This window comes from Xenopus laevis, chromosome 5L (genome assembly GCF_017654675.1).
Source record: "Xenopus laevis strain J_2021 chromosome 5L, Xenopus_laevis_v10.1, whole genome shotgun sequence".
NCBI lineage: Eukaryota > Metazoa > Chordata > Amphibia > Anura > Pipidae > Xenopus > Xenopus laevis.
In genome coordinates, this window is record NC_054379.1 from 45,505,011 (window position 1) to 45,519,121 (window position 14,111).

Below are 14,111 nucleotides of genomic sequence, written 5' to 3' on the forward strand. Positions count from 1 at the left end.
TAATAATAGCATAAATACTGAATAGAAGCAGTTAATAATAGTATAAATACTGCCTTTAGCAGGATATTACCATTTGCATTAATCATAACATTAATCATGAAACACTTTAAAGTTTATAGCCCTAAAGCAGAAATATTGTACATTTCATTTTTTTTTTTGCTGCATCAATTTACTATAGTAGCCTGGATTGGATCCCGAAATCGTAACATAATCCCTTAGGTAGTAAACCAGGAAAAGTGCAAAGGTTACATCAATACAGGCAGTCGGAAGTGACTGCCTTGTAACAAAAGTCTTTATGTGGCTGTGAGTGTGAAGCTTGGAGCAGTTGGCATGTCACTCGCAGCGGGAACTTTTAGCCTGTCTAAAGTATTGCAAATATTAGGTATCAGATACAGATAGATTTATCCAAAGTGCAATTCATGTTTTCTATATTATTCTTAATATACCCTTGAACTGCACTTAAAAAAAAGGCTGCATTTTTATATTATCTGAAATTGAAATTATATCTGTATTGTTTACATGTTATATTATATTTTAATATATTATATTTTAATATATTATCCGGAAACCCTTTATCCAGAAAGCTCCAAATTATGGAAAGACCGCCTCCCATAGACTCAATTTAATACACATTTATTAATATTATTTCCCTTTTACCTGTAATAATAAAACAGTACCTTGTACTTGATCCAAACTAAGATTAATTAATCCTTTACTGGAAGCAGAACCAGTCTATTGGGTTTATTTAATGTTTGAATGATTTTCTAGTAGACTTAAGGTATGAAACTACGGAAAGATCCACTATCTGAACATTTTGGATAACAGGTCCCATACCTATATAGGGTTAAGTTATGGATAAACAAAAACAAAACATCCTCCTTGAGGCTTTCTCATGCCTAAAATCCAAAGAAAAGGTAAATATACTGTATTAAACTGAGTGTGCATGCTTCTTGTCAGCAGATAAATGTCTGTAAGTAGCAGTTTATGAAAACAACAGCTATAGCTGCCATAATGTGAGAAAAAGCCATGTGTATAACCCTGGAAACTGAGCAGACAGAATTGACATATTTAAAACATATCTTAAAAATACCTTAAATATCTTAAAAATAATATTACCAAACAACATTAAACAGTTGTGACATGGTGACATTATGGTGCCATGGAAAACTAAAAATACATAATGAGCAAAACTGCCATTTGTTCAAGGCCTGTGTTGATGTTGAGTCAGGCTGTGTTGGTTCTTTTAAATTGCAAATCATTGTATTATTGCGATAAATCATATTCTTTGTACTGGGGAGACACTAAACCACATGCAAACCTCCAAATGGGTTGGCTCATTATTTATTTAGGGTTTGATCTCTTTGCATTCACTAGGTGGCCAGGTGTCTCATTGTTATTTCTAGCAACTGGATTTTCAAATATACTGCCCTATAATTTACATTCCACATAACCATATTAAATTGTTTCAGGCATTATTGACCTCATTTTTTAGGGGGAAAAGATGGGGGTGAGTGGGATGTTTAAAGGGGTTGTTCACCTTCAAACACCTAGTTGGTTTCAGATAGTTCACCAGAAATAACATCATCAATTACATTCTATTTTTTTATGTGTGACCGTTTTTTTCTAATATTGAAATGTAAATGGTTATATTTCACCTTCTAAAGGCTCTGGGAAGGGGGGGTCGTCGACCCTGTAAATTGATACATTTAGTAGATACATTTCTTATCTTTGTCCCTGCTGAGGAGAATCCATTGGGTTTCATTAAAGGTAGCTGTTAGAATTGATACAATAGTTGCTAAGGGTAGGACTCCACGAGCGATTTTGTCGCGATGCAACAAAACGCATGCGAGTTTTCACATGCGACATACATAAGGTAAGAGATAGAATTGTTGCATGGTGTCGCAGCGTTGATCCGATGCAACGCGACTGTCGGAGTCCTACCCTAATACGCCAGAGATGCTGCTGAGAAATTTATCAACCTAGGGGCGGATTTATAAAGGGTTGAATTTCGAAGTTAAAAATACTTCGAAATTCGACCATCGAATTGAAATACTTCAACTTCGAATATCAAAGTCGAAGTTTTTTTCATTGAATTTGGGTATCCTGCAGTCGAAGTAAAATCGTACGATTAAATCCTTCGAATCGAATGATTCGAAGGATTTCAGCAATCGATCAAACGATTTTACTTTGACTTCCGAAAACTTAGCACTTCGGCAGGTTTAATTTGGCGAAGTATTGAAGTCGAAGTTTTTTTAAAGAGACAGTACTTCGATTATCGAATGGTCGAATATTCGAACGATTTTACTTCGAATCGAAGTCGTAGTATCCTATTTGATGGTCAAAGTATGCAAAAAATTACTTTGAATTTTCGAAAATTCCCTCGAATTCACTTCGACCCTTGATAAATCTGCCCCTAAATGTATCAACTATATGTTGCAAAATTGTAACAGTTAAGAGTCTGCACCTAAATTACTGAGCTGCCTGACTGAAACATCAGAGACAGGGGTATTATTTTAAACTTAGATTTTGAAAAAACAGTAAAAAAAAAATGGAAAGTAATTGAAAAAAGTCTTTTTTTCGAGTGAATAATCTGAAAACAATTGTACTGGAAAAAAGTGGAAGGTGAACAACCCCTTTAAAAGGTTGTTTGCCTCAGGATCACAGTGACCTAAATAAGTCCTGCCTATTCTACTTATATATTAACATGGTGCAACGTTTGCCCCATTTAAAACCAATCAGCTAATGTATTATCTTACACAGTGCCCTAGGCCAGCTGCCCTGAGTCCCAATGATCTGTCTGTATACAGTAGGTATCCTGCCCTGGATCACAACTGTAGGCAGACAGAAGTTGTATGTGCCTAGCAACCCGCCTACCATTGTGCCCTAGCAGTGCTAGCCAAGCGACATGGCCCAGGCTGTTGGGTTCCAAAGGATAAGACCAATGAGTAATCACGTTACTGATCTGTATGCAATAGAATGTCTGAATTTGGTTCCAGGCCCGGATTTGCGGCAAGGCCGCATAGGCCCGGGCCTAGGACGGCAAAAAAATAGGGGTGGCATGCCGCCCAGCCACACTATGGGGACGCGTGCGTCCCCATTCAATTACAGCAGCTGCGCCGGCGAAAAAACGCTGGCGCGCTGGGAAGGGGAGGTGAGGTGGGCGCTAGGACCGCGCGGTCCGACCAGGCGGCCTAGGGGCGCCGCACATTGAAATCCGGCGCTGTTTGGTTCTACTATGTAAATGTTTTTACAGTGGTGTAAGTACAGGGGGTGCAAAGGGTGTGTCCGAACCTGGGCCAACACTGCCTTGGGGCCTGCTGGAGCCATGATAAGCATATTGTAGACTGTGCACATCCTGCTCCCTGGCCCGACTGCGGCTAGTTACACCACTGAATTTGTAAATCAGTATATTGCTAATACAATATTCCCTGATCACAAATAATATAAATGTATTGGAGTGTAGGAAACACAAATGAGAAGACTTCCCTGTGCTACCCCAGGCTACATAGGTTGCAATGAGGCTATTCAGACGTCATCTGAAAAAAATCCCAATTTTTCTTCTCCAGTTATCAGTTCCAGCAGTCACAGCCACAGTCATTTTGCGCTTATTAAAAACAGAAATAGTGTGTGTGCGTGTACAACAGTGGGCATCTTATTCTCAGTGCAATGCTTCTGTTCAAGTATTTGCAATTCATGCCCTAAATTATGTTTCCAAATGAGTCCAGGATAAAGGAATTCTATGTAGTGAATTGGTTGAAATCCATTTCCAGACCTGGAAATTAGAAGCAGTGTAGGTTTCCTAGAATATACTTGAAAACGGTTTATAACAAACAGTCCAGCATCTAGATTTCAGGAGGCAGGATGTAATGAATGGTTTGCAGGGCATATAAATAAACTGAAGGTTAGCTGACATTTTTGAGGACAAGACTTTACCAGTTTACAGTGTATAATTATAATTAACACTGAAAAAAAAGATAATTTGTGCATTAAATAAGTATGTATGTTCAATATGATATGTTCCAGTCATAAAAGCCATGTAAAACCAGAAGAGAAACCAGATCAAAATAAGATAATAATTCTTTACATCTGGAATTCCTCTGCCAACCTCTTAATTAGATCTTTCAGTGCCACAGAACCCAGCAAATAGATATTATAAATAGGTATGTTTGAAAAATGCCGAAGCACAAAAAACATGGTTAAATTTAACCAATACAATTATAGTATGTCCTGCAATTTGCAGTTGGTCTTCGTTTTGTATTATTAATGGGATCCCTGACCCCAGCACACAAAAAACACAAATATATTATTATTCCCTTTTATTATTATTACTTTTCTTTCTATTTAGGTCCTCTACATTTCTTCATTCATCTACCTTACTGGTGCCAGTGAAGCCAATAAATATACCATATAGCCAATACAATTCTAAAACATATAAGTGCAGGAATGGGATCCATTATCTGCAAACCTGTTAACCATAAGGCTCCAAATTACAGAAAGGCTGTCTCCAATAGTCTCCATTTTAATCAAATAATTCACATTTTTAAAAATGATTAACTTTTTCTCTGTTGTAATAAAACAGTACTTGATCCCAACTAAGATATAATGAATCCTTATTGGATGCAAAATGGTCCTATTGGGTTTATTTAAATCTAGATTATTTTTTAGACGATTTAAAGGATAGAGATCCAAATTATGACCCCTTATTCTTAAAAGCTTATGTCCCGAGCATTCTGGAAAACCAGTCACATACCTACAATTCAAAAACCACAAAATAATTTTAAAAAATAAACACCAGTCACAAGTTGTTTCACAATACCAATGTGTACATTACAATAAAAATGTATTTTAATATTTGTCGATCTAGAGCAATCTGTGTCTTGTCCTTTCTGAAGTGGTCATTATTGAACAGTCTTTGCACAAAACAGAATTCAATGAAATGATTGCATACCATTCAAGAAAATCAATACAGACAAGTTAATTTATATAAAAATTGCACATATTTAACCAGAATCAATAGATATCTCACCTTCACAATCTCATTTTATCCAAATAATCCAATTTTTTTTAAATTACCCTTTTCTTTGTAATAATAACACAGCACCTTGTACTTGATCCAAACTAAAGCTGGCCATAGATGTTGAGATTTTTAAAAGGTTAGATCCTGATTGTGAGACCACGATTTTCTCGGAACGATCGTACGAATTTACCATCAACTAAAAAGACCAATTTGCCAGGAAAACAAAGGGGAGCTGCCTGCTTGGCCCTGCAAACATAGATAGATTGCACTGGGACCGATAAAGATTTTTTGACCTGGCCGATCAATTTCCTGACAGATGTCGGCCGAAAAATCGTAAGATGTACGATCGTTCGAATCCCACTAACCGCACAATAATTTCGAAGGATTGTCGGACTTCCCTAAAATCGGTCGTTCAGCAAGAAGAATCGTGGCGTCTATGGGGAGCTTAAGATATAATTAATCCTTATTAGAAACAAAACCAGCCTATTCGGATTATTTGGGGGCAGATTCACTAAGCTCGAGTGAAGGATTCGAATGAAAAATACTTCGAATTTCGAAGTATTTTTTGGGTACTTGGACCATCGAATTGGTTAAATTAGTTCGAATTCGATCGAAATCGAACGAAATCGAACGATTCGAAGTAAAAATCGTTCGACTATTCGACCATTCGATAGTCAAAGTACTTGCCCTTTAAAAAAAACTTCGACCCCCTACTTCGGCAGCTAAAAGCTACCAAAGTCAATGTTAGCCTATGGGGAAGGTCCCCATAGGCTTGCTAACCTTTTTTTGATCGAAGGATTTTCGTTCGATCGTTGGATTAAAATCCTTCGATCGCAGGATTAGCGCTAAATCCTTCGACTTCGATATTCGAAGTCGAAGGATTTCAATTCGAGGGTCGAATTTCGAAGTATTTTTTACTTCGAAATTCGACCCTTAGTGAATCTGCCCCTTAATGTTGATATTATTTTCTAGTAGAGTTAAGGAATGAAGATCCAAATTACAGAAAGATCTGAAAAATCCCAGGTCCGAGCATTCTGGTGCAGTGTTTCCGGGTCCAGTATTTAACTCTTATCACAGGCAGTACTGCAAGTATAAGTCACAGATAATGCTCTCAGTTATTCAGTTTTGTTGGACAAACATAAGGGGTTATTTACGTCAGGGAATTCAGTGCAAAAAAAATGGGTTCAAACGCAAATTTTTTGATTTACATGCACTGTCTTCCATGTTGCTTAAATTTCAATTGCACTTGCATTTCCTGTGCATATGTAGCACAATAATCACATCTATAAAATACCTCGAACTATTAAACTTTCTTTTATATAATTTATATAATACTGTATATCTACAATGTGCTGAGAAATGGTGTAATCGCATTGCTCAAATGGGCAGGTGTGTGATTTTGGGGTGAATGGATTGCAGATTTAAGGGTTGATGATGTTTTGTGAGGCAAAGAGGACAGTCCCTGAAAAGCTGTGCTGCATCTCATGTCCAGTTAAATGAAATGTTATAACATGAAAAAAAGCACTGCAGACGGGGGTCCCAGAATGATGCCATTGCATATGACAAAGTCTCCCTGTATATATCAGATTTTATATGTATGCTTTAAACAATGGATTCTAAAGACTGTCCTAGTGACCAGCAATTATCATAAAAGCACAGGTACAGTAGTTAGTGCACTGATACCGAGAAAACTGACTGTATCCATGTACTTTCTGCCTTACCCATAATATACTACTGACAAAAAATCCAGAAAAACACAAGGACAACTCTGACAGCCAGTGCTTTAGACCATGTCCAACTGATGAGACGTGCTAAAATAGTTTCCAGCTTAATATGGCCTTCCCGAAGATGAGGAACTCTATATTACATTATTAATTTGTTCACTCGTACTGTTAAAGGGTGGTTCATCTTAAAGTTAACATTTAGTATGTTATAGATTTGCCAAGTCTAAGCAACTTTTCATTTGGTCTTCATTATTTCTGACTCTTTCCAGATTCCAAATGGGGGTTAATGACCCTATCTAAAAAACAAATGTTCTGTAAGGCTAAAAATGTATCGTTCTATTCAGCCTCCTACTATTCGTATTCCAGTCTCTTATTTAAATCAGTTCATGGTTGAAACCTGCTATGGTAATTTTAGACCCTAATAACCAGGTTACTAGGGTCATTTGGTAGGGAATATCGCTCTCTACATCATACTAAAAGTTAACTCGAAGATAAACAATGCCTTTTAGCCTAGCTATACATATGCTAACATTCCACAAATTGGTTTTTTTTTTTTCAGCGTTTATGAAAATAAACATTTTGTTTGTACTAAGATGAAGGAAAAGTTGTTTGCAGTCCTACTGGGTAAGTGTTATTATTAATATAAGAATGTATATGAAATGGAGACAATTAGAATGAATGCCTATTGAGGAACCAAAACTTGTGTGGCTTGGGGAGTTGCAGCCCGAAGGCCAGTTAGTGTAACATTTGAAGTTGCCTGTTTGCTCTCCTAGTAGCCCAGCTTTAACACTTATTTGGTGTCCAATATATCTGTAACTTTGTTATGAGCTAAGGGGGGGGGGGGCTGACCTCAAAGTTGGACCTCAAAGGGAGGCTTGAATGAAATAAGTCAGTAAACCACTGCTCTGCAGAATAATGGAGGTGTTATTTCAAGTGTTTTTAAAGTAACAGACAGCTCTTCAAGTTAATACAGCCATTATTAAAGAAAATACCCTAAACTACTGCTTGTGTGCATTCGATACATGTCTGGATTTTGATACGTCTGGATGAAACTGAAACTCTACGTGCTGCTAAGAAGGCCTGTCTATTCTGCATAGTTTTGACAAGGAATAGCACTACCAATGATTAAGGAAAAAAAGAAAATCTAATCAATCACTTTAATTACAAGCTAATCGCTGTCACACTAGGCACATAGCTGCATGGTTCATTATTAAAAACGTCGATCGTATATAGTGTGAAAGAAGACTCATGAGCTACAACTGTTAGGTGCAGAGCACAACTGAAAAATGGGGGAAGAATTGTGGACACTAGAACCCCTCTGCATGCCTAGTGTTCAGTGTTGATTTTGTTTCTGTTTTGATGCATACAATATAGCACAAGCTCAAGCACACTCAACCCAAGGTAACACTGTACTTTTCACTAGCCTTGAACAATTGTTAAGTCTAGGAACTCTCAGTTGCACAAGTTGAATTATGCTCTAATAGAATTTGTACATGTCCTGTATGTCCAAAGTGTTCTAAATAATGCTAAATGCTTAGAGACCCTCCCCATTGGGGAGCTGGGAGTTGCAGCCTCAGGTCAGTGATGGTGAGATTTAGAGGAAACACTTATTTGGCGTCCAATATATCTGTAATCATGTTATGTGCTAAGGGGGCCTCTGAGCTGCTGTTGGACCTCAAAGGCAGGTTTGACTGAAATAAGTCAGTAAGTCACTGCTCTATATGGTGTTATGTCTGAAATAGTCACTGACACCAATGCATCTTGCTTCAGAAATCAGATTAATACATAAGGGGCAAGTAGCAATAGACACAAATGATACTGGATTGCATGAAGAGAATGGTGTATTGTGGGTAAAAAGAATGGCAAATTGCACCCATTTATTGCACTTATATGAGAACTTAAGGTTCATTTTTAAATGCAGTGCATAGTGCAAAGTGCATTTTTAGGATGCAAATCTCCATGTTTTTTCCCCATAGTGCACCATTCTTTCCTAGAATTCCAGCATTAGTTTGCAACCAAGATATACGGAGTGGGAATATAGCACGAGGTCAAGCATACTTAGACGCAAGGTAGCACTGTACTTTCCACTAGCCTTTAATACTATACTAACAATTGGTAAGTACAGGTATGGGACCTGTTATCCAGAATGCTTGGGACCTGGGGTTTTCCAGATAACGTATCTTTACGTAATTTGGATCAACGCCACAAAAACATAACTTAAGCTTTTTGAAAAATAAATATAATTTCTAGCAACTTTGCAATATACATCAATTAAAAAATATCCATTAGGGCTCATGGGGCCACTATAGCTCCTTTTTTGTAACATTAAGCTGGCCATAGATGCAAAGATCTGATCATTTGAATGCTCAAACGATCGGACTTCCCCATCTCCCGACCTGCCACTAACCATTCCGATCAAATAAAGTAGAAAAGAACAGATCAGCCGATGTTCTGCCCCTGACAGCAATCGTACGAAAGCTATGTCCGTCAAAAACTAGTGACAGTCTCGTACTGTACGATCGGCAATACATACAGAGATATTATAGGCAGCCAACAGAAATCTTTTTCCTGGCCAATTGACAAACGACCGATCTCAGTGGGACGAAAAATGTCGGGACTCTCAACACACGGTCTGAAAATCGTACGAATCCTCAATTCATACGATTGGATATTTGCGTCTATGGCCAGATTTAGTGTTTTAGTCACTTCTTTCCTGCCAGGATTTCAAATGATGCAGAAAGAGAAGAACTGTTAACCAGCTGGATTTCAACATAGAAAATTGCATTTATTCATACTTTTTGAAGAAACAGCAACTGTGTTATGTGGGCCTCTTTATCAAATTTTGGTTTGGAAGCCGGAGTTCCCCTTTAAATCTACTAGAAAATCTTGTAAATATTATTTAAACCCAATGGTCTGGCTTTGCTTCCTTTAAAGATTAATCATAAAAAGGCATGCCATAATTGTACAGCCACTCCCTGAATTACACTCTAATAGCATTTTAACATCATTTATATAGCACCAACAAGTTACACAGTGCTTTACATTAGCTTGATGTCCTTATATAAGCTCTGTGTACTGTGCATATTTATTGTAGTAATTATGTAACTTGTCTTCTGTGTGTACTTTTATATAATGTACCTTTATGCATTTACGGCACTGCAGCTCCTTGACAGCTCTATACATACATAAATACATGCATGTGTGCGTATTTAATATATGCAAAAAGCTGTAAATGCTAGCTCAGCCAGTTCTTTCATAGCTTGGGGAAATAAAGAAAAATAAAAATGAATATGCATTCAATTTTAAATAAGGATAGGTGTCCTATCCATAAAAGGATACTGTCATGGGGAAAAAAAATTTTTTCAAAATGAATCAGTTAATAGTGCTGCTCCAGCAGAATTCTGCACTGAAATACATTTCTCAAAAGAGCAAACAGATTTTTTTATATTCAATTTTGAAATCTGACATGGGGCTAGACATATTGTCAATTTCCCAGCTGCCCCAAGTCATTTGACTTGTGCTCTGATAAACTTCAATCACTCTTTACTGCTGTACTGCAAGTTGGACTGATATCACCCCCCTCCCTTTTCCCCCCCAGCAGCCAAACAAAAGAACAATGGGAAGGTAACCAGATAGCAGCTCCCTAACACAAGATAACTGCTGCCTGGTAGATCTAAGAACAACACTCAATAGTAAAAACCCATGTCTCACTGAGACACATTCAGTTACATTGAGAAGGAAAAACAGCAGCCTGCCAGAAAGCATTTCTCTCCTAAAGTGCAGGCACAAGTCACATGACCAGGGGCAGCTGGGAAATTGACAAAATGTCTAGCCCCATGTCAGATTTCAAAATTGAATATAAAAAAATCTGTTTGCTCTTTTGAGAAATGGATTTCAGTGCAGAATTCTGCTGGAGTAGCACTATTAACTGATGCGTTTTGAAAAAAAACATGTTTTCCGATGACAGGATCCCTTTAATTAAAGGTATTTTGCTCAAAGTAGGGTTCATTATGTACAGATAACTGGCACATCTGCTAGGTGCAAATGATAAAAGCAAGCCAAATGCGCTGGCCTCTAGTCCAGGGTGAAGGGAACTAATTGGTATTGCCACATTTTTATGCAACAAAGCCCACACTACACCATTAGCAAGATATATATACTGAACATTTAACATCAAACTGGAAGTAATCATGTCTCAGGTGTTTAAGAAAATTAGTTCATTAGCAAAGATCTTTGTTAAACAGTTTTTTTTATTCTTTCACTGCAGTTTTGCTTTTGGTTTGTACGTTTGCATCATCAAAAAAGAACAGAAAGAACAAACAGCGTAAGTAACAAGAGAGAAATAACTCTGCTTCTGTTTGCTGCACTTGCTATTGCAGGTTGAGTAAAATTGATTCCAGCATCCATAGTGCCATCTAGTGGAGATCATGGTTCATTTCTCAACTCTGTGACATATTGAGGTTTTAAAAATAAGGAACATCTAGTTACATTGATGAATGGTTAGGGAATCATGCTGAAAAGGCATAGGCATTAATCCCATAGCAAATAAATATTGTTGCAAAGTTTTCACTTTGCTAATTTGCAGGAATTAAAATTTGTGCTGATGAAGCAGAACAAACCAATAAATTATTATTATCATTATATCATTATTATCAAAAAATTATTATCATCAATAAAATGAATAATACACATTTGTGGGTATAATGGTTCTCTTCAATACTGATCTATTAATAATGTCACTGTGGCTACACTGTCTTTAAATATGAGAAGGGGTGTAGCAGAAATCAGTGCTGGTTCCCATTGTGCGATATTAATGCTTTGCAACTGCCCCTAGTGGGTCAGGATACTGTGTGTGTGAGGCTCCATTAATCCATTAATGACATAAATATATATATATTTTGTTTGCCTACACAGATGTGCCTCACATTGACTGTGATATCAAAGCAGGGAAAATAGTTAACCCAGAATTCCTTGCAAAGTGCCCAGCTGGATGCCAGGAGGGGAAGCATCGTGTATATGGCACTGATATTTATGCATCGTTCTCCAGCATATGCACAGCTGCTATACACAGGTTAGAAGACATAAAAGGGTGTATGACTCTCCTTGCCAGAAGGTCAACCCATGAACCTGTTGCACATTCCCAGAATCCTCTCTAAGGTCTAAACAGATATTGCATAGTCTGCTTTGTTGTATTTGGTAAGACAAGAAGAGTCACCTCGCACATCCTGCCCGTCCGAATTTTGCGAAACCTGGTGCTCGATGAAGGAGGTATTGGCAGCCTCCACGACAGACAGAGAAGTAGAAAATCACCGGCACAACAGGATATTTCTAGCAGGGAAACCCTTGCTCGTTTATTTGCGGATGCAATGTCTGTCATGCTTGACAAAGGGGTACACCCCAAAACGTTGCATCTGCAAAAAAACGAGCAAGGGTTTCCCTGCTAGAAATATCCTGTTGTGCCGGTGATTTTCTACTTCTTTGTTGTATTTGGTGACATGCTGCTAATACTTATTGTCTCTTTTTTCATCCATAGTATAATCCATAGTATAAGTACACTCAGTGTATCTCTGTACAGTTATTTTTTTGTGTGTGGTTAAATACACTACAATGGTAACTTCTCAGCCATTTCCTTGGTCCATGAACTTGAGTCTTAGGGTGGTAGAACGTCTGCCCTGATTGGAAACACTGGGGATGCGCAGGAGATACGATTGTTTTTATATTTCCCATGTGCCAATCCCCATTGCTCCTGTCTTGATGAAAATTTGAGCAAAAAAAAGGGAAGGGGATTGGGTTTATGATGACAGTGGGCCTAGGGGCGCCCATTATGTAAATCCGGCCCTGTTCATGATGTTCATTTCAATAAAAGTCTTTTTCTGGCGCTTAGATGCTGCAGTTCTTTGACATGCCTAAAATACTCATTACTCATTAATAGTTTATCATCTTCCTAGCTATTTAGCAGTTAATGAGCTCAAGTTCAACCTTTTGCTAGTTGATCCAGAGGAATGCAAATGAAACCATCTGAAACAGTCTTTAGAAGAGCAATAAAATCCTGACTTCCAGCAATGAGACCAGCACTTGGATCAACTTTTAACTGAGTTGTATTATCAGTTCACTTATATTTCTGTACTTGCAAAGAGGCATTGAGCTAGATTAACCATTTCAAGCCAAGAATCTCACAACCTACCTGTAGTTCTCACTATAACAACACTTAGAATGGAAACTATTTTCTTCTATCCTCAAGGAATAGTCTCAGTCCTCTGGAAAGATCCACTGGTGAGTCAGGCACCAGAGTGTTTATCCTAGATGAACTTGCCAGTGTTCTAAATAAAAAAAAGGTTAAAATGTTAGTTATACCTTATTCTAGCTCAGAGCTAGTAACCATAAACACAAAGTATTATGGGAGGTAAAGAAGTTTGCAAAACTAGGGTGGTATTGTTCCTGGGACAAATCATGATATTCTTCAGTTTTTCTATATTTTCCTAATATAATAAATATTTCCTTTTCCATGGACAGTGGTTTAATTGACAATAATGGAGGCAAAATCTTTATTCGGAAGGTTGCTGGCCAGTCTGGTTACAAGGGAAGCTACTCAAATGGGATACGATCCTTGTCATTGCCCCGATGGAAAGAGTCTTTTGTTATTGCAGGTAATACCAGTCTGTAGATTGGTGAGCTGAAATAAAATATAGAAATGTCACGATTACTTCTAAAAAAACAAAACACCTTTTTTTTACAGAATAACTGTATTATTTTTCTTTTGCTAAAGGTAAAGGAAAAAAAGGAGTGACTTACCCTTCAGTCCTTGAATATGTTGAGGTCAGAGTAGGTAAGTTTTGTTTCTCAGAAAAGCAAAATATGAATCATGTATTTATATACTGGGGTGGGAATATAAATACACTGGAACAGGAGTATTAATAAACATAAAACCTGCTTATAAAGAGGGTATATCTTCCCTTTAGTCTCTCTTTGTCTCAGGCACTAAATGTAAATATTAGCTCTGTGGACAGGAACATTTTTCTTTACTTAATAATTAAATGTACAGTATCTGGTATAAATGTATAAAACAGCTAAGTAATAATGATAAATATAATATAAATATATTATTTTTCAGAAACAGTGCACAGAGTTATCCCAGCTCCCTCTGTAACCACAACTACCACCACAACTCCAGAGCCTACAACTACCAGCACCACACCAGAGCCTACCACTACCACTCCAAAACCAACAACTACCCCTTTCATAACAACCAGCTTAACAACTACCACAGACGCAAAAGTGAGACCTCCACTGGTTCGCACAAGGGATACAGGTAAGTGCAGTATATGGCATGAATGACACTGATATAATAAAATAATCTTTATCTCAAAGCA

The 14,111-nt window shown here is 37.5% G+C and overlaps 1 protein-coding gene across 4 annotated transcripts in view; it reads left to right on the forward strand.

Moving 5' to 3' along the window:
- The window catches only part of vit.L (vitrin L homeolog), a 70,402-nt gene that overhangs the window by 28,423 nt on the left and 27,868 nt on the right, over window positions 1-14,111 (forward strand). For all 4 annotated transcript variants that reach the window (XM_018262985.2, XM_018262988.2, XM_018262986.2 and 1 more), the window contains exons 2-7: window positions 7,301-7,365; window positions 11,009-11,065; window positions 11,656-11,812; window positions 13,255-13,388; window positions 13,508-13,567; window positions 13,853-14,050. In XM_018262985.2, coding sequence (XP_018118474.1) covers window positions 7,335-7,365; window positions 11,009-11,065; window positions 11,656-11,812; window positions 13,255-13,388; window positions 13,508-13,567; window positions 13,853-14,050 — 637 coding nt within the window. In that variant the 5' untranslated portion in view covers window positions 7,301-7,334. The remainder of the gene's footprint in view (window positions 1-7,300; window positions 7,366-11,008; window positions 11,066-11,655; window positions 11,813-13,254; window positions 13,389-13,507; window positions 13,568-13,852; window positions 14,051-14,111) is intronic.